Here is a 20,907-nt window from a genome sequence, read left to right on the forward strand (position 1 = left end):
TGTGCATTCAGGGTAAATGCATGGTGGAGAATAAGGATAGAATAGAGAGAATAAACAAATATCCTCTGCCTGTCTTCACAAAATAACAAAAATCCCAGAAATGTTGGAGAAACAATCTGATACAAATGTAGAAATTAAAATTAATATCAGCTTAAAAAAATTGTACATGTTAAAGACAGTTAACATTTTAATACTTTGTAGAAGCACAGAAAATGTGGCTGTTGGCTGACCCACTTTAAATCAAGTATTCATTTCAAACTTACTGACTTGCTCTTTCCTGGCAAATAAGCTTAAGAAATTCTGCAGAACTTTTGCAATTCTCTTGATTTCTGAAAAATTTTGGAAAAAAAAAGAAAACGAGTCAGTTACCCAGAGAGGAACCTTAACTTTGGCAAGCACATTTATTTGTGAGCAAGTATTTCTCTGCTGATTATCAACATATCAAAAAGTCTTGAGGCACATCTGCATCTAGGACGTGGTAAATAAAGACCAGTCTTTCAGAAACAGTATAACATGTCACATTAATCCCAACAGTCAGAATACGAACCATTTCAAAGCAGTGACTATTTGAAAATCAATGATGAAATACTGAATGGATAAAATTAGAGATTGTTGCTGAGCTTTTTAGACGGTTAAGGGCTGAAAAGATGATTTCAAGCTATGAATGCAAAGTTGTCGGTCACAATTCTATACTTTAAAAAAAGCCTACAGAGTAGATGCGGAAAGGATGTTTCTCATGGCGGGAGAGTCTAAACGAGAGGGCACAGCCCTCAGGATAGAGGGGCGCCCTTTCAAAACAGATTTGTGGAGCAATTTCTTTAGCCAAAGGGTGAATTTGTGGAATTTGTTGCCACATGCAGCTGTGGAGGCCAGGTCGTTGGGTGTATTTAAGGCAGCGATTGTTAGGTTCTTGATTGAACGTGGCATCAAAGGTTACAGGGAGAAGGCCGAGAACTGGGGTTGAGGAGGAGATTTTAAAAAAAGGATCAACCATGATCGAATGGCGGAGCAGACTCGATGGGCTAGATGTCCTGATACCGCTCCTATGTCTTATGGTCTTTTAAGGAGAAAACCTTTATTGTTGCTAGAAATTTTAGCAGAAAATTTTGTATTTATGCCTTCATGATTAAGAATAGCAGTATCCATTCACATACGGAAATCTTTCATGAGCAAGATTCGATCTGGCTCATTAATCTGACCCTGGCAGTGACAAAACAAGAGGAGTGTTGTCATTCCAACTCTTAACAAGCTATAGAAATTCAGTTCAAAGATGTATTTAGTTCAACTTCTGAACTTCAAGGAGTAAACCAACGTTATTTAAAAGAAAGCTGATTTCACACTTTTACACTGCAGATGAACTATCAATATTACGATCAGGATCGAAATGTCACAATGGTCAGCTCTGGCTGTGATTAACAGCTGTCTTATGAGCAGAATCAAAACTCTGCAATCGTTTGTGAAATTGTTGGTGTGACAGTAGACGGGACGACTGAGTGAATCCCTTCCCACACACCGAACAAGACAGAGGGATTGTCCCAGGATGAATCCGCTGGTGCCGTAGCAGGTTGGATGAATGACTGAATCCCTTATCACAGACACAGCAACTGAACAGTTTCTCCCCCGAGTGAACAAGCTGGTGACTTAGCAGATCCCCTGAGTTTTTGAAACTGTTCCCACATTTGGAGCAATGAAACGTTCTCTCATCAGTATGAACTCGCTGGTGATGGCACTGCAGGTGGGATAGCTGGGAGAATCCATTCCCACATACAGAGCAGGTGAAAGGCCTCTCCCCAGTGTGAGCTCTCTGGTGCGTCAGCAGGTTTGACGAACAAGTGAATCCCTTCCCGCAAGTGGAGCAACAGAACGGTCTCTCCCCTGTGTGAACTCGCTCATGTATCTGCAGGTGGGTTGACTGAGTGAATCCCTTTCCGCAGGCATTACAGGCGAACGGCCTCTCCCCCGTATGGATACGCAGGTGCCTCAGCAGAACCTCCGAGCTTTTAAAGCTTTTTTCACAGTGAGGACAATTAAACGCTCTCTTTTCAGAGTGAACGAGCTGGTGCTTCTGGAGGCTGGACATCTGAGTGAATCTCTTCCCGCACGAGGAGCAGGTGAACGGCCTCTCCCCGGTGTGAACCCGCTGGTGTCTCAGCAGGTTGGACGACCGAGTGAACTGCTTCCCACACGCCGAGCAAACGAATGGTCTTTCCCCTGTGTGCGCCAGGACGTGAGTCTCCAGGTGGGTTGACTGAGTGAAGCCCTTGCCACACGCGGAGCAGGTGAACGGCCTCTCCTTTGTGTGTGTCCGTTGATGAGTTTCCAGCTGGGATGGGTAGCTGAATCGTTTCCCACACTCCCGACATTTGCACAGTTTCTCCATGGTCTGAGTGCCCTTGTGTCTTTCGAGACTGAGGAACGAACGCAAGTCTCCTCCATATATGGAACCCATGCACAGTTCTTCCTCACTGTGAAAGGCAGAGTTTTTGTTTCAGGTTATTCATCTTTACGAAGTTGCTTCCACAGTCAGTGAACGAGGACACTGCCAGTACAGGAGATGTGCCTCAGACACACTCCATTCACCCGGACGTTAGAAATACTGTCCACAACAGATAAATACTCTCCTGTTCTGTTCGGTGATATCCAGGTCCTGGTAAACAGAGTGATAGTTAGATTGAATAGTGAGGTTTCCATCTGCAAACCCTTTAATACACACCATGTGAAACAAGCGTTCAAAATAACATTCAACAAATACAAAATAAAACTTCCAAACAACACTTCTTCCATTTAATATTACTTCATTCTTCTGCAGCTGCAGATCTGAGTCCCACAAACTCTCCCTCTTTCCTGCATAGTTTTCACACCTTATAGTTTTCCCTCAGTTTTGTTCCCTCCCTGAACTGGCTGGGCGAGAAACTGTTCCCTTCTTACAGTGCAATAGTTTACAAATTCTTTCTATGGGCTTCAGGAATGAGTTTCTGCTTCAAGGAGAGTGAGAAGTAAATGGATTGATAATTGTCGCATGTACTGAGGTACAATAATATCCATATCAATCATTTCATCACAGCAGTACAATGAGTGTTGCATTAGAGCATATATGTCAAACTCAAGGCCCGCGAGCCAAATCCGGCCCGCGGTGGAATTATCTTTGGCCCGCGAGATAATATCTAATTACTATTAAAGCTGGCCCCAGTGATCGAAGCGCCTATGGCGTATGATATGGCTAATGCTGAGTTTATTCAGGTACCAGGTTTTCAGGGTTTTTAGTGTTTATTCGGCAGTCTTCTTCATAAGAAACGGAATTTGTAAAGTGAAACACTTTGTAGTTATAGCAGAGACTGAGACACATGAGAGCAGGCTGAAAAAACGGAGGCAACGAAAGCTGCGTTCGCACGCGTCCGACTGATCTGGCCCGCATGAAGCTGCATTTTGCTCAATCCGGCCCGTGACCTAAAATGAGTTTGACACCCCTGCATTAGAGTGTAGAATTGTTATTTTTCTTGTAGTTTAGCTTTCCTGTGCTTGCTTGTATTGTAATATGTTCACCTGTATACCCGTAATTCTTCAGTGAATTTTCCAACAAGTACAGTACTGTTGCATTTGTACTTTTCTAAAAACTTCCTTCTTGTCAGTAGCAGATGTCACACTACTTGAATCTGGCTATTTTATAGGTTAATTGCTATCACTGGAACTTTTTGTTTTCCTCTGTTCTGAGTATCACGATTGCCCTTTTCCTTCTTACTTTCATCGTTCTCTCAACTCTCTCGGGTTCATTTTCATTCTTGTAACATTTAATAAAGGGTCATAAGCAACAAGTTTTATTCCCCCATTCCAAAGGTACTTTGGAACGCAGATGTATCGGGATCCAACACTGAAGCGGTACAAGGGATTTGTATTTACATTGCTTCCTGCTCAGTTTGCTACAAAGGGAAGTGTCATTCTACATCAGAAATGCTATTATCTTCCACCTTCTCTGTAGCAAGCATTCTGAGGAGCTCACTGAGATGTTATCAAATAAACTTTGACAAAGAGACATCACCCTGTTTGGGAATGAGAGAGGGCAAATGACAGGAGTGTGTTTTGGGGAACACTTTGGATCTAGTGATCATAATTCCATCCATTTCCATATAATTATGCAGAATGATAGGACTGCCCCTTAGATAGAGATTCTAAATTGTAGAAAGGCCAATTTTGATAGCACCAGAAAGCATCTAGCAAGCGTGGATTGGGATAGGTTTTATTTCAACCCAAAGTTACGCTTGGCAATTAGGAAGCCTGCAAAAGTGAGATATTGAAAGTAAAATTTGCATGTTTCTGTTAGAATAAAAGACAAGGCTAACAAGTTTACTTTGCTTTTCGAGGGACAGCGAGGCTCTGGTTAGAAGAAGAAGGTGCTTAGCAGTATAGGTAGCAAGGAAAAAAATGAGGTTTTTGAGGAGTATAAGAAATGCAAAAAAAAACACTCGAGGGGAACCAAGAGATTGAAAAGCAGGAATATGGTGGCACTGGCAGAGAAGGTGGGGGAGAATGACAAGGGTTTCTACAGAGTGCGGTCATCTTTGGACGGAACTGAAAGAGATGAGATCGTTTGCATCCGTATTTACACCATGGCATAATAACAGTGAGGCCATGGGCCATATATGGTGCAAATTAGGATGGATTATTTCCCAGGGCCTGACCAGCTGTCCTCTCGGATCTGGTGGAAAGCTAGTGCAAGAATTTCAGGGGCCTTAGCAGAGATATTTAAAATGTCCTTAGCCACAGGTGAGGTGGCAGAGGACTGGAGATTAGTTAATGCTGTTCAAGAAAGGCTCTAAAAATAAGATGGGGAGCGATAGTCGGTGAGCCTGGCATCAGTAGTGGGTAAATTTTCAGAAGATTTTCGAAGGGACAGGATATACGTATTTGCACAGTCAAGGCCTTAGTAGGGACAGTCAACACGGCTTGGTGTGTGGTAGATCACAATCAACCTCAGAGAGTTTTTCAAGGAAGTTACCAGGAAAGCTGATGAAGGAAAGACAGTGATCATTGTCTACGTGGAGTTTAGCAAGGACTTTGACAGAGTCCCACACGGAAAGCTGGTTCAGAATGTTAGTCGCTTGGCTTTCAGGATGAAGTAGTCAGCTGGGTTCCACGTTGATTTAGTGGGAGGTGCCAGGGAGTGGTAGTACATGGTTGCCTCTCTGACTGGAGGCTTGCTGCAGGGACCCGTGCTGGAGTTGTTGCTATTGATCATCTATATTAATAACCATATAACCATATAACAATCACAGCACGGAAACAGGCCATTCCGGCCCTCCTAGTCCGTGCCGAACTCTTAATCTCACCTAGTCCCACCTACCCGCACTCAGCCCATAACCCTCCACTCCTTTCCTGTCCACATACCTATCCAATTTTACCTTAAATGACACAACTGAACTGGCCTCTACTACTTCTACAGGAAGCTCATTCCACACAGCTATCACTCTCTGAGTAAAGAAATACCCCCTCGTGTTTCCCTTAAACTTTTGCCCCCTAACTCTCAAATCATGTCCTCTCGTTTGAATCTCCCTTACTCTCAATGGAAACAGTCTATTCACGCCAACTCTATCTATCCCTCTCAACATATTAAATACCTCGATCAAATCCCCCCTCAACCTTCTACGCTCCAATGAATAGAGACCTAACTTGTTCAACCTTTCTCTGTAACTGTAAATTAATGGTTTAGATGACAGTGTGGTAAACTCCATCAGCAAAATTTGTGGATGACACCAAGATGATGACTATCAAAGCTTGCAGTGGGATCTGAACCAGCTAGATAAATGGGCTAAGATGGCAGGTAGAATCAGATGCAGACAAGTGTGAGGTGTCTGTCCACTTTGGGAGGGCAAACCAGGGAAGGACTTGGTTGTCATGTTGAGTATGATGGGGTTGTCTACCGGTGGGCTGTAGAGGCTGATCCAGGGCTCACATACTATATTCCGGTGCATGAGCAAGTGGTGGCTATGGCTAGCAGCTGGGTCTTTTGCTTGTGCAAGCAGCTTCCTTAGTGGAGGATGTCTGTGCACGGATTTGTTTCACCCGGGGAGGCTGATGCACGGGCAGCCACCACACGGTCCTTGCCAGGTCGGGGTCTAGTGGCACGGAGAGCAAGACGACCGGAGGGGAGGACTTACACAGTGCAGGGTAGGGCACCGAGGAGTGCGGCAAAACAGAGGGATCCGGGAATACAGAACTACGATTCCCTGAAGGTGGCCTCAAAGGTAAAGAAAGCTTTAGGCAAAGTAGCCTTTGTATATGAGCACAGGAGTTGGGATGTTATGTTAAAGTTGTACTGTATAAGAAATTGGTGAGGGCTAATTTGGTGTGCAGTTCTGGTCACCTACCAAAAGGAAAGATACCAATAAGACTGAGTACAGAAAAAAGTTACAAGAATATTGTCTGACTTGAGGATCAGAGTTAGACCATAAGATCGGAAGACAGAGGATCAGAATTAGGCCATTTGGCCCACCAAGTCTGCTCCAGCATTCAATCATGGCTGATCCATTTTCCCCTCCTCAGCCACATTCCCCAGCCTTCTCCGCATAACCTTTGACGCCGCATCCTATCAAGAATCTATCAAACTCTGCCTTAAATACATCCAATGACCTGGCCTCCACAGCTTGTGGTAATAAATTCCTCAAATTCACCACCCTTTGGCTGGGGAATAGGGAAAGGTTGAATAGGTTTGGACTTTTATTTCCTAGAGCGTAGGAAAATGAGCAGAAATTTGATCAAATTATACAAAATTATAAGGAGTAGATAGAGTAAATGCAAGCAGGTTTTTTCAACTAAGATTAGATGAGGCTAGAACCAGAGGTCAAGGGTTAAGGGTGGAAGGCGAAATATTTAAAAGAGGCCTTTTCACTCAAAGGGTGGTGCAAGTGTGGAATGAACTGCCAGAAGTAGTGGTGGATGCTGGTTTGATAGCAACAATTAACAGAAGTTTAGATAAGTAGATAACCTTTGGATAAGTGTGGGGTGTATGGGGTGTCTAGGGAGGGGTAGCACCTCAGGTGAAGGAGCTTGTCGTGTCCATTCCAGGGCAGCTCACTCACTGTAGGTCCCCACTTGACACTCGGTTCTCACCTGTGGCTCCAAGTAGGTGTTTGCATGTGACAGTGGCCACCCCCTGGTGCACCAATTTAACAGGTGGGCTAAACCAGATGAAGGTAGCTGGCAGCTTTACACTCAGGTGATAGGGCCACGCCTGGCCGAGCATGCGATCAGCTGCAGCGGACTGGGCAGACGGGACCTAAAGTGACAGGTGGTACTTCAACGCTCTGTGGAAGGCGAAGAGCTAGCACAGCGCAGAAGACGTTATCTTGCTCATACAGCTAGTTATGCTTACAGCTCACTAACATTATTCACAACTCTGTCCGTTACCTATCCATGGCGTGCAGTCTGCCTAATACTGTGCTACCTCCTGTCTAAGGAAGGAAGAGCCCAGTTTGCGACGCTGGACCTGGACTTCTGAGTCAAGAGAGTGGAACTGCCCCAGTGCTTTTCCACTTTAAAAACTCCGCCCCGCGCAGGTTTCCTGTTATCGTCGGACAATCACCAGATGACTACATTGATGGGAGGAGCAAGAGGTGCTACGGACCAGATGCAGGTCGATGGGACTAAGCAAAATAACACAGCATGGATGAGATGGGCCGAAAGGCTGGTTTCGGTGCACTATGTCTCACTGAGACATGATACAAAAGTTGGTCATAGGAATGCTAATTTGCTTCAACCTTGGTTACTACCTCTCTGAGGTCTCCATTTGTCTCCTTCACAGCCCCTTTTTATCCTCTTACAACCTAGTAACAACTTTCATTGATGTTACCCACAGGTTATTATGTCCATGGTGCTTTAAATCAAATTGGCAGAGAAGCAGTAATTGGTCATGTTTTTATTGGTGTATACTGAAAAACTTTACTTTGCATGTTTTCCATACAGGTAATTTTAAAAACTCAAGTCACTGCGTTAGTATAAAAGGAAGAGCCATAGCAGATAATAATTTAGATTTTAAAGAATACAATGATTATGACAGAAACTTGCCGTCACCACATGAGACATCAATACAGCAGTAGAAAGGAGAGTATACAGAGCACATTTATAGCACTTGTACAGGAAGCAGCAGCGCATTAGGCAGGCTGCGAGAAAGCCATGGACAGGTATGGAATACGTATACGGTGACACACAGTTCTGAATAATGTTAGTGAGCTGTAAGCACAAATAGCTTAAGGAGAAAGAAAATGTGCCAAAAAGTGAAGCTGGGCAAGAGAAAATAAGTGGGGGGGGGGGGGGGGGGGGGAGAGAGAATCTGCTGGGAAATTGCAATGTGGTGGTATTTGGCGACTTCAACTATCCAATTCCGATTTGGATAATGTTAAATGCAAAAGAACGATCAATGCTCTGAAACGTAAATATAGAGCATACTGTGAGGAGGATGTGAAGAGGTTAGACATTAGGCAAAAATCTTGCCAATTAGGGTGGGAAAGTGCAAGGGAATGCACTTCAATAGGAAGAGTCTGAAGGCAAAATTTTATCTAAGTTGACAGACATTGCAAATCTGTGGAGCACAGACAGATCCAAGTACGAAGGTTTGCACAGAGACACAGCAAGTAGTTAGGAAGGCAATAAAGGCAATTATTCTATTTGAAAGGGGACTATAATGTTAAAATAAATAAGAGTTGTTTCAATTCTACTGTGAACAGTTTTGATCCCCTTAAGATCTGCAGGCAGTCCCTGAGTTAAATGAGGGTTCTGCTCTTGAGAAATGTTTGTCAGGTGATCCATCTGTCAGTCAGAAATACTTGTTTACTGAAGCTAGCTATCCTGTACTGCTTCAGCCTACATTTCCTATAACCCTTACTTCACATGAATATCCATTCCAACACTCCCCGTGCTCCAACTAATGGAACATATACTGCATCCAGTGAGACAGGCTTGAACAAGGGCACTATTTATAAGATAAAAGCCATGGAAACTTCTTCAGACAGAGGGTGGTAAATTTTGGATTTCTTTTCCTCTGAAGGTGGTAGAGTGCAGATAATTGGAGGTCAGGTTGAAAACGCCTTATCCAAAATTCTAAAATCTGAGAAGTTCTGAGCTCTGACAAATGTCACAGATGGAAAATCCCAGCAGATGCACAGCACAGACAGTTCTGAGAAGTGAGCTCACATATGTAATGAACAGAATGAAAACTAGATAAAACTCTGCATAAAGTGAAAAATGAGGGTCCCTATCATGTATTGAAAAGAGTCGATTCGTCAGCAGAGCGAACGTACGCTGCTTAACAGTATGTTAATTGTGAAACAAGCAAAGATCTATCACAACAAACTGAAATTTGAAGGTAATTGTGAATACTCAGCAGGCTGATTACAGAAACTTAAGAAAAGGCATGGTATTGAATTTTTAAAGTGTCTGCTGATCATGAAGCAGCAGAGAAATTCATTGATGAGTTTGCAAAGATTGTTGCTGATGAAAATCTACAAGTCTAGAATGCTGTTTTTATACCTTACAAAAAACTCAAGGTAAAATAAACTAAAATACCAATTCAGTGTACTATAACATTTTAATCAAAACGCGGGATCATAAAGGGAGACTGTAAGTTTGTTGTTACTCAACAGTTGATTCAGGTGTTCCCCCGATGTTGCAGAGCTGCTTTCGTTACTCTGCACACATTATACTGTTAAGTACATTTGTGTGATGAACAAGTGTAAGACACAGACTGCTTTCCAGTAGCAGATTAATTCAGTTGGAAATGATGGTGATCCCAAGCTATCTTATTATACATATTCAAAATACGAAAAAATCCACAGTCCAAAAGACTTTTTCAGATAAGGGGTACTCAACCTGTAGATAAATTCTTCAATGGTCAAGGAATTGAGAGGTTTGTGGAGCTGGCACAGGAGTGGAGTTGCGGCCTGGGGAGATCAGCCTATTGAAATGCAAAGTAGGTGTGAGGGACCAGGTGGATTCAAGAGAAATTTCTCAGTTACTTTAGCTCAGGTCCAATAAGAGGACAGAGCTGCAAAGTAATGGATCTGCCACGTGAAGTGCGCAGAAACAACTTCTCTCAGAAGATAGTGATTCTCTAGAATTCTCTGCCCCATGGTAATAGATACCAGATTGTTAGATATAATTAAGACAGGTAGATAAATATTTGAAACATCAAAGGAACTATGGGGAACAGAAGAGGAGATGGAGGCAGTAGGGATCATATTAAATGGTAGGACAATACTGAGGAGCTGAGTGGTTGAATCCTGCTCCAATTTTGCGTTATTGTGAAGTTGTAGCTGGATCTGGTTCTGGAGAATCAGGTTGACCAAGTGCTCATGGAAGATCTCAGAAGGTTGCCACTGGATTACGGGCTTCAGGTTAGCTACGAAGGACAAGAGGAAAACCAAATGTGAACTTCCAATTTCAAGAGGGATGTCCATCACAGGGACGACAGTAATTCTGGACAGAATAGAGTGGAACCCAATATTTACAGAAAAAACTGTGTTCGATGAATGAAAGACCTTTAAGTGGACGCTTCAAGTGCAGGTTAGTTACTTTACAATCAAGGTAAAGGTAGATAAATACAATCAGAGCTTCTAGAAAACAATGAAATATGAAGAAAGATACAAGCCACGTAAATGATTTAGGTGAGAACTAGTTTGACATTGCAAGTTAACTGGTAGATGAAGTGGAATGGCAATTAATATAAAAGCGAGTCTGAAAATCTTCAACCAGCACACAAATAGCAAGGAAGAGCAGGCATGCATCTGGTAAAGGGAAAAGGCAGTAATCTGTGCATTAAGACTGAAGCTACAAATGGAAAACCAAATTAATTCTTTGTATTGGTCTTTACCAGGGAAGATGCTTTTATGATTCATAGATTAACACAGCATGGAAAACAGGCCCTTCAGCCCAACACATCTGGCCAATCTCTTACTATATCTTCTCCATTCACATACAGTACAAGTGTCTTTTAAACGTAACTGTACCTACTTCCTCTGGCAGCATGTTCCAACACTGCGTGTGAACAAGCAGCCCCTTTAAACCATCCCCCTCATCTGAAACCTATTCCCTTTCCCTTGGAAAAAGACCACTGAGATCTCAGTAGAATGTGAGGCAATAGAGATAATGGATGGGATGAAAAGTGATGTACTAGGGAGTCATCTGACCAAGAAGGGATGCATCCCGAGCTGCTGAAGGAATTTATAATGATTGCAGAGAAACATGTTGTAACCTTCCATTTCTCCCCAGCAACAGGGTAAATGGCAAGGGACTGGTAAAAGACAATTATACTACCATTGCTCAAGACGTGCTACAGGACCATACCCATTAACTATAGAGTAACCACATGAAATGATGGAAGTCATCACACACGCCTGTTTAGGACTACTACACCACCTTGATGATGTTTCTGAACAACTACCACCAACATATCACCTGTGGACCCAGAGGAGCCAACTCACTTGACTACAGTTATACCACCATCAGGAAGGCTTAAAGTGCCATCCCACGCCCACACTTCGGAAAGAACAATTTCTTCACTGTACTTCTGCTCTCTGCATATCGGCAGGGACCAAAGATTGCAGCACCCGTAGAGGGGGCCGAGAAGGTGTGGTCAGGGGAAACGGAGGAGCATCCACAGAACGGCTTTGAATCAATGGACAGGGCAGTATTCAGGATTCATCTAAGAACCTGAATGAATATGCTGCAGTTGTCACCCACTTCATCAAAACCTTTGTGGATGAGCGTGTGGCTTCGAGAACAAACTGACATACCCAAATCAAAAATCCACTCTCTCTACATCCACAACTGTGTGGCTAAGTACAGCTCAAAGTCCATCTGTAAATTTGCCAAAAACACAACTACTGTTGGTAGAATTTCAGATGATGACAAGGAGACGTAGAGGAGCGAGACAGATCAGCTGGTTAAGTGGTATCGCAACGACCTTGCACTTGCTATCAGTATGACCAAGGAATTGATCGCGGACTTCAGAAAGGGTAAGTCTAGGGAACACACACCAATCCTCATCAAGGAAAGGGTGAGCAGTTTCAAGTTCCTGAGAGTCAACACTCCTTGCTAACGATCAACACTGCACACCTCAGGGGTGTGTGCTTAGCCCACTGCTCTACTGTCTATATACACACAACTGTGTGGCTAGCCATAGCTCAAATACCATCTATAAATTTGCTGACGATACAGCCATTGTTGGTAGAATCTCAGGTGGTGACGAGAGGGCGTACAGGAGTGAGATATGCCAACTAGTGGAGTAGTGTCACAGCAACAACCTGGCACTCAACGTCAGTAAGACAAAACAGCTAACAGTGGGTTTCAAGAAGGGTTAAGATGAAGGAACACATACCAATCCTCATAGAGGGATCAGAAATGGAGAGAGTGAGCAGTTTCAAGTTCCTGGGTGTCAAGATCTCTGAGGATCTAACTTGGCAGTTTTAAAGAAGGTAAGACAGCGTCTGTACTTCATTGGGAGTTTGAAGAGATTTGGCACTCAAAAACTTCTATAGTTGAGTGCAATCTGACAGGCTGCATCACTGTCTGGTACGGAGGGGCTACTGCACAGGACCACAAGAAGCTGCAGAAGGTTGTAAATCTCGTCAGCTCCATCAAAGTACTCAGGACATCTTTAGGGAGCAGTGTCTCAGAAAGGCAGCGTCCATTATTAAGGACCTCCAGCACCCAGGGCATACCCTTTTCTCATTGTAACCATCAGGTAGGAGGTACAGAAGCCTAAAGGCACACACTCAGTGATTCAGGAACAGCCTCTTCCCCTCTGCCATCTGGTTCCTAAATGGACATTAGATCTTTGGACACTACCTCACTTTTTAAAAAAAATATACATTATTTCTTTTTTGCACAATTTTTATTCTATTCAATATACGTAACTGATTTACTTGTTTATTTATTATTATTTTTCTCTCTGCTAGATTACCTACTGTATTGAACTGCTGCTGCTAAGTTAACAAATTTCACATCACATGCCAGTGATAATAAACCTGATTCTGATTTTATCCCGGACCCAATATATTGATGCAATTACAAAAGACGGCACGAGAGAAGCTATGTTTCATTCAAAGTTCAAGGAGAACTGGTATGCCACCAAAGACACCCCAAAAGCCACCCTCAGAGAGCATTGTAACTGGTCGCATCACTGTCTGGGACAGAGGGGCCACTGCAAAAGGTTGGAAAAAAAGCTGCAGGAAGTTGGCTATTATTTCTCAGCATCCAGGGCATCTTCAAATGGGAATGCCTCAAAAAAGCAGCATCCATCATTAAGAACCCCCGTCATCCAGTACACAAGACCATAAGAAACAGGAGCCCACTGCGTCTGCTCTGCCATTTCATCATGGCTGAACTAATTTCCTCAGCCACAATCTCCTGCTTTCTTCCATATCCCTTCATGCCCTGACCGATAAACAATCTGTCAACCTCTGCCTTAAATATACATAAAGCCTTGGCCTTCACAGCTGCTTGTGGCAAAGAATTCCACAGACTCACCACTCTCTAGCTAACGGAATTCCTCATCTCCATTCTAAAAGGACACCCCTCTATTCTGAGGCTGTGTCCTCTGGTCTTTTCCATAGAGGCTGCCTGGCCTGCTGAGTTCCTCCAGCATTTTGCGTGTGTTCCTCTGTACAGGTCCTTTCTTCCCTGGAAGAGAGCCCAATGATCCAAAAATCTAATGCCCTCCCTCCTACACCATGTATTAACCCGTATAATCGTAGCCAGGTATTAACCCGTATTATCGTAGCCAGGGTTTAACCCGTATTATCGTAGCCAGGTATTAACCCGTATTATCGTAGCCAGGTATTAACCCGTATAATCTTAGCCAGGTATTAACCCGTATTATCGTAGCCAGGTATTAACCCGTATAATCTTAGCCAGGTATTAACCTGTATAATCATAGCCAGGTATTAAACCTGTATAATCTTTCTAGTTCTGGCCTCACTAACACATGGCACGCGTAGCAATCCTGAGATCACAACCCTGATTCCCTGCCCTTTAACTTAGCACCTATCTCCCTGAACTCCCTATGCAGAACCTCATCACTCTTCCTATCCATGTCATTGGTACCTACGTGGACCACGACTTCTGGCTGTTCACCCTCCCACCTAAGAATGCTGAGGACTCGATTGAGTTATCCCAAACGCTGGCAACATACCATTCAGGAATCTCATTCTCGCCCACAGAACCTCCAGTCTGTTCCCCTAACCAGCAATTCCCCTATCACCACAGCATGCCGACTTTTCCCTATTCCCTTCTGAGTCACAGAGGCCGACTCAGTGCTAGAGACCCAACCATTGTGACTTTTTTGTTAGGTCACCCCCCACCGACAGTACCCACAATGATATACCTGTTGTTGAGGGGGGACGGCCACAGGGGTACTCTGCACAGGCTCCTTAACCCCTTTCCCCTTCTGATTGTCAGCCAGTTTCCCGTGTCCTGCACCTTGGGTGTAACTACCTCTCTATCTGCCTCCTCTATCAGCCCCTCATCCTCCCGAATGACCCAGAGTTCATCCAGTTCCAGCTCCCTAACGCAGATTGTTAGAAGCTGCAGCCGGATGCACTTCTCGCAGTTGTGCTGGTCAGGGACACCGGAGGTCTCCCTGCCTTCCCACACTATCCTGCGAGGAGCATTCCACTATCCTGCCTGAGAACTCTACTGTCCCAGCTGAGCAGATATTAAGGATAAAATAAACCTGAGCTTTTCTTTCCTTTGCTTCCTCTGAGTGAGGCGTCTCTTTGCAGAAACCTTGAGGAGCTTTAAGATCACCACTCTATGTCCACTCAGACGACGGCTGCTGCACTTGCCCCCTGCCTTCCTTCAATTTACTCTTACTAGTCAACCCCAAACTCCGACTGGCCGCTGGTCAAAGCCCTTTTACACTGCCGCGAGCCACTCCGGCCTTTCATCCTCGGCCAGTGGACCTGTTTGAAGTTCCCACCTCTCCAAACGTCTGATATCTGATTGGCCACTGGTCAAAGCTCTACATGGCCTTCTCTGATTGCTACCATCAAAGAGGAGGTGCAGGAGCCTGAAGATACACATTCGATGTTTCAAGAACAGCTATTTCCCCTCTGTCATCAGAATTCTGGATGGACAATGAACACTTCCTCAGTATTTCTCCTTCACTTACTTAAATTTATTGTTTTTATTACCATGTATGGCAATGTACTGCTGTTGCAAAACAACAAATTTAAAGACATATGCCGGTGACATTAAACCCGATTCACCTTTGACTTTGATCTATGATATCAACTCCAAGACTCACCAATGATGAGACCTCAAACTCCAAGTCTCTAAAGCAGGACTTGCGGACTCGAGTTTGGGGGGGGTTTACGAGTGTAATGCGCTGTATGGTTTCACTGCTAATTTAATGCCTCTCTGTAATGTTTCACTGCTAAGGTAATGGTTTCTGTGTAGCAGCAATGTTTGGGTTATGACTGGAGATAACGGGGGCTTTGGAATGTGCGCCATCCAACGAGAGGCGTGTTGTTCTTTCTCGTGGGTCTGGGAGCAGGGATTTTGCGGTCTTTTGTCGACGAGAGATGGAAGGGAGAAGTCACAAGTGGAGATAGTTGGTTGACCGCTGGACAGAGTGGACTCGGAGTGAGGGTCTGAAGGTCGGCGACACTCGGAGGTCGATGGGGGACGAATGGACAAATCCGTGAGCTCCAATGTGCACATTTGACTGTTTCATTAAGATGGACCCTTTTTCTTTTTTTATTTACTTTACTAACCCTATAGTCCGATTAAGATTTATAAAGTTCAGTCGTTTAATTGCACATGGTGTTCTGTCTGATATTTTGCGGTTCAGATTTGTAACCGGGCAACGCATCACGCAGCATCCACACAAACGAGATTTCTCAGTTTGGCTGGGCCAAAGGTGGTCTTCCCCTAGACAAACACGTGTTGGCCGAACCTCAGGTTACACTAGCTTTGGTGCTTCCTGCTGACATGGACGTCTAATCCTGGAACCTGTTGCCCTGGAGGGACTCACCAATGTGGGCAGCCTCCAGCCTTCATCCTCGCTGGTCCTCTTCCACTGCCTTGCCCCCCTGGCATCGTCCATAAATGTCCTGTGTCCCACATCCACACTGCTGACCTTCAAATGCAGAGCAGAGCCCAAGACTTCAGCCTGATCTCGAACTCTCCACAACCCTGCCCCTAAATCCTAACCAGACCTTTAACAGCCTTCTCTATCCCCAAAACCATCTCCATCAACCAAGAAAACAAATGGGCCAAGACATCGACAGAAACTGCAGCCTGATGCTATCTTGACAGACAGGTGGCATAGGACTTAGAGGTATAAATCACACCTGACTAACTCGAGTAATTTTTTTAAAAAGGAGATAATGGTGAAGGAAGTGCTGGAGATAACACTCATGCCAATAATTCAGAAAGCTTTGTTAAAGTCCCATGTTAAAGATTGGTAGGACAAATTGAAGAATTAATGTAAAAGTCAACAGGGCCAGAAATTTGGCACCAGTTGGAAAAGTTGCTTTTCAGACCGGGAGACGGTAAACAGCCTTGTTTCACAGTCAGGACTGTAATTATGTGTATGTGCAGGGTAAAAGCTTAAAATCTGCAAAGACACAATTTTTTTGAGACCAATATGCAGAGGAAATATTAACAGAATATAAAAGATCGCTGGCAGATGATTGGTCAGTTCACAGATGATGTGAAATTGCTGGTGTCATGAAAAAGAGGCTAGTCCTGGACTACAGGACTACACTAATCATTCAGCATGTAATCCTGGCAATGGAGATGCTGGTAAGGGAACTTAGTATCCCCACCTCCCCAACAGAAGAGCCATGCAAAACTAATAGACAGAGGCTTGGAGTAAAAAGTTTAGCGGGGATCTGACGAAGCACTGGTCGAGAAGTTATGGGTACAGTTCCTCGTACAAAACTGATGTCAAGACAGGTTCTTGATTGGCAAGGCTTAGAAGGTTCTGGAGCAAGTGGTATTAGTATAGATGATAATTTGCGGTGGGTATGTTATCTGTATGTTGTCCGGCCCATGGTTAAATTTAAACACAAAATGCTGGAAACATTCAGTGAGTTAGAGACGCTCCCGACTACTTTCCCTAACTAAAAAGTTCGCGTTATGCGTGCGCCGTTTCTGGAAGTTTGTCCGGTGCAAAAGAGAAGGGTGGCGGCAATGACTAATGGGGAAAGTAGTTACCGTTTTCAAGTCAGTTTGCGAGGCTGCGCTTGTAGTTTCATACCTGGATTGTGCAAATCCGATGACACTTCCGTAGTTTGCCATTCTACCCCCTCCCGTCTCCTGCCTGTTGCGTCACCGGAAGGGTACTCTGCTCGTCGGCGTTGCTATCTGAACCAATGGAATTAAAGAAAGACTCGGCAGGAGGCCGGTCGTCCAGCCAATCGGAGCGTGTGGGGCGGGATTTGAGGCTGTGTTTTTGACACTGAGGAAAACTTGTACGGTAATAATATTTAGAGTGATTTATCTGACGAACCGCGAGCAAGTTGCACTTTTCTGTCTCATGGTCAGAGTGAAAAGTTGTTTCTAGGTACAAAGTGAAGATTTGTAATAATCTGTAGTTAGAAACACGTTTTCGCTCGGAACGTAATGTGCGAATTTAAATGAAATAGAATCTTATTAAAATTTGTGGAAACGTGAAGGGGCTCCAGTAACTAGTACAAATGAGAATTGAATTACAAAGGAATTGGATTGATGGGTTCCATGGGTGGGCAGAAGAGCAGCTGGACAAGTCCAAAGTCTGATCGCTGAAAAGCAACCTTAGGCATTTTAACCATCTAATGCACCCGCGTGTACGTTTGCTGTGCAGGGGTGTCAAACTCATTTTAGGTCACGGCCGGATTGAGCAAAATGCAGCTTCATGCGGGCCGGATCAGACGGACGCGTGCGAACGCAGCTTTCGTTGCCTCCGTTTTTTCAGCCTGCTCTCATGTGTCTCAGTCTCTGCTATAACTACAAAGTGTTTCACTTTACAAATTCCGTTTCTTATGAAGAAGACTGCCGAGCAAGACTGCCGAATAAACACTAAAAACCCTGAAAACCTGGTATCTGAATAAACTCAGCATTAGCCATATCATACGCCATAGGCGCTTCGATTACTGGGGCCAGCTTTAATAGTAATTAGATATTATCTTGCGGGCCAAAGATAATTCCACCGCAGGCCGGATTTGGCCCGCGGGCCTTGAGTTTGACATATATGCCGGTTTCCGGAACCACGAATCAGCCTCAAAATTAAACACTGAGATGAGAAATGATTCCTTCATCTTGAGAATCAAGACAAAATGGTTCTGAACTAGAGTCACAAAGCATCATAGTACAGAAATAGGCCCTTCAGCCCATCTAGTCCATGCCAGCCCGTTCATCTGCCAAGTTCCATCTACTCACACTCATACCATAGTCCTTCATATCCCTGTCATCCATGTACCTTTCCAATATCCTCTAATAATTGCAACTGAACACACATCAACCACTTCCGCTGGCAGCTTTTTGCACACTCTCACCTCCCCAGAGGGAAGATGTTCCCCCTCATGTTCCCTTAAACATTTCACCTTTCACCCTTAACATCTAACCTCTTGTCCCAGTCTAACCTAACCTCAGGGAAAAAAGTCTGATGTATTTACCCTATCTATACCACTCATAACCTTGTTTACTACTGTAAATTTCCACTCATGCTCCTACCCTGCAGGGAATAAATTCCAAACCTATTCAATCTTTCCCTAGGTCTGGTCCTCAAGTCTCAGTAACACAGATAATTTTTCTCTGTACTCTTTCAAACAAAATAGCGAGGTAGGTTTCAAAGGTACATTTAATGTCAGAGAAATGTATATAATGTTATAATTATATAATGTATTAAATGTTGGAATCTCAAAGCTCCCCCCTGCTTCCCCTCACTCTGGCACATAAGTGGCAGCAAACAACAATTCCCCCTCCCCTGACCGGCAGCAAAAAAGCATTGGCACTCACCACTGAGCGTGAGCAAAGCAACAACAAAGACATGGACTTGCAGTTATCTCAGAGACTTCACGTTTCACCCGGTATTCGACTTACCACAGGCTCTCTCTCCCTAATAACGGAGAAAGCGGTGTCTCCGTTTCACAGTGAGCGGGGAGACATAACAAGCAACTTGCTGGTTTATGATATTGAAAGTCCGTTATGTCGCTTTTCTCGAGCTCTGTGCCCAAAGATCTCGGGTCTCTGGGCACACAGCTGTAGATATTCCTACTCCCCTGACGACACACAGATCTCCTGCTGTGACAACAACTTTTGATCCACCCACCCCCAGAGCCCCGAGATCCTAGGCCTCCAAAGTTGAGCCGAACTCTTAGGCCAAGCCCTTGGTGTGCCGAACAACGGCCAGTTGTGAAATCCTGAGAGCGGGTCCCATTCCCGCAAAGAACCATAGTCAGCGTGTAACTCCAGGTCAGGGTCTTCAAAAGAACCCTGAAAGGGAAAAATAGAGATATTAAAGATGGAAATAGAGCTGTTTCCAAAGATGCAAGCAAAGGAGTCGCCGTTTAGCACCATCATCACTTCACTCCACTAACTGGTAGTAATCATGGGCTCACTGTCCATTCAGAAATCTTGTGGCAGGGAAGAAGATGTTCCTGAAATGTTGAGTGTGTGTCTTCAGGCTCCCGTCCCTCCTCCTTGGTGGCAGCAATGAGTAGATGGCATGTCGTTGGTGATGGGTGTAATGATGGATTCTGCCTTCCTGAGGCATTGCCTTTTGTAGGTGTCATCGATGCCAGGGAGGTTAGTGTTGATGATGGTGTTGGCCGAGTTTACATCTTTCTGCAGTTTTTTCTGATCCAGTACAATGACCCTCCATACCAGATGGTGATGTAACTCGTCGGAATGCTTGCCACAGTACAACTGTGAGAGTCTTTGGTGACATACCAAACCTCCTCAAAGTCCTGATGAAATATAACTGCTGGCGAGCCTTCTTCACAATTGCATCAATATGTTGGACCTTTGGAGATGTTGACACCCAAAAGACTGAAACTGTTCACCCTTTCTAATGCTGATACTTCAGTGAGGACTTTTGTGCGTTCCCTCAACTTCCTCTTCCTGAAGTCCACAATCAATTCCTCGGTCTTATTGATTCTAAGTGCAAGATTGTTGTTACAACACCACTCAACCAGCTGATCTCTCGCTCCTATATACCACGTTGTCACCATCTGAAATTCTGCAAACAATAGTTGTGTCATCGACAAATTTATGGATGGCATTTGAGCTGTGCCTGACCACACAGTCATGGGTGTAGAGAGAGTACTGCAGTGGGCTAAACACGCACCCTTGGGGTGCACCACTGTTGATTGTCAGCGAAGAAGTCAACAAACCAAGGATTAGCTTTCCCACGTAGACATTGAAACTTCAAAACATATAGTGAAATGCATTTCACTAAAATAAAATCAGCAAGGATTACGCTGAAGGCAGCCCACATATCAAATCAACTTCCTGGCACCAACATAGCATGCCCGCAACTTACAATCCCTAACCCAAACATCTTTGGAATGTGAAGGAAACCCCAGACAAAGCTACATGGTCATGGGGAGAATGTACACATTCCTGACAGTCTGAAGCAGGACGTGAACCCTGGTCACTAGATCTGTAAAGAGACTGCACTACCATGCTGCCAGTGTATGTGCAGTTAGTGGAATGTGATGCTTATGTAAAAGGACTCGGCATTGTTGTGTGTTTAATATTTAAGTAATATTGTAAATATATTGTTTGAGTAAGTATTCTTTGTTTAAATAATTCATTACGAGTTATTTGTAAAAGTATGTAAACAGAATACGTCATCACAGCACAACATCATACTGTATGTGCACCTCGCTAAAAGTAAAAATGAAACTAAGACGCACATTCTGGACTCTCTGT

The 20,907-nt window shown here is 44.2% G+C and overlaps 1 protein-coding gene across 4 annotated transcripts in view; it reads right to left on the bottom strand.

Annotated features, from left to right (window-relative positions):
* The window catches only part of LOC140716411 (uncharacterized), a 30,241-nt gene extending 12,904 nt beyond the window's left edge, over positions 1 to 17,337 (bottom strand). Inside the window, exons 1-3 of one of the 4 annotated variants that reach the window (XM_073029114.1) lie at positions 17,252 to 17,297; positions 16,022 to 16,126; positions 183 to 2,647 (exon numbers count right to left, since the gene is read on the bottom strand). In XM_073029114.1, the coding sequence (XP_072885215.1) occupies positions 1,397 to 2,449 (1,053 nt within the window). In that variant the 5' untranslated portion in view covers positions 2,450 to 2,647; positions 16,022 to 16,126; positions 17,252 to 17,297 and the 3' untranslated portion in view covers positions 183 to 1,396. Of the gene's footprint in view, positions 1 to 182; positions 2,648 to 16,021; positions 16,127 to 17,208 lie in introns of those variants that run through there. The other 3 variants (XR_012096292.1, XM_073029113.1, XM_073029115.1) reach the window with 3 other exon arrangements.
* Positions 17,338 to 20,907: the final 3,570 nt, after the last annotated feature.

Source organism: Hemitrygon akajei, chromosome 25 (genome assembly GCF_048418815.1).
Source record: "Hemitrygon akajei chromosome 25, sHemAka1.3, whole genome shotgun sequence".
Lineage (NCBI taxonomy): Eukaryota > Metazoa > Chordata > Chondrichthyes > Myliobatiformes > Dasyatidae > Hemitrygon > Hemitrygon akajei.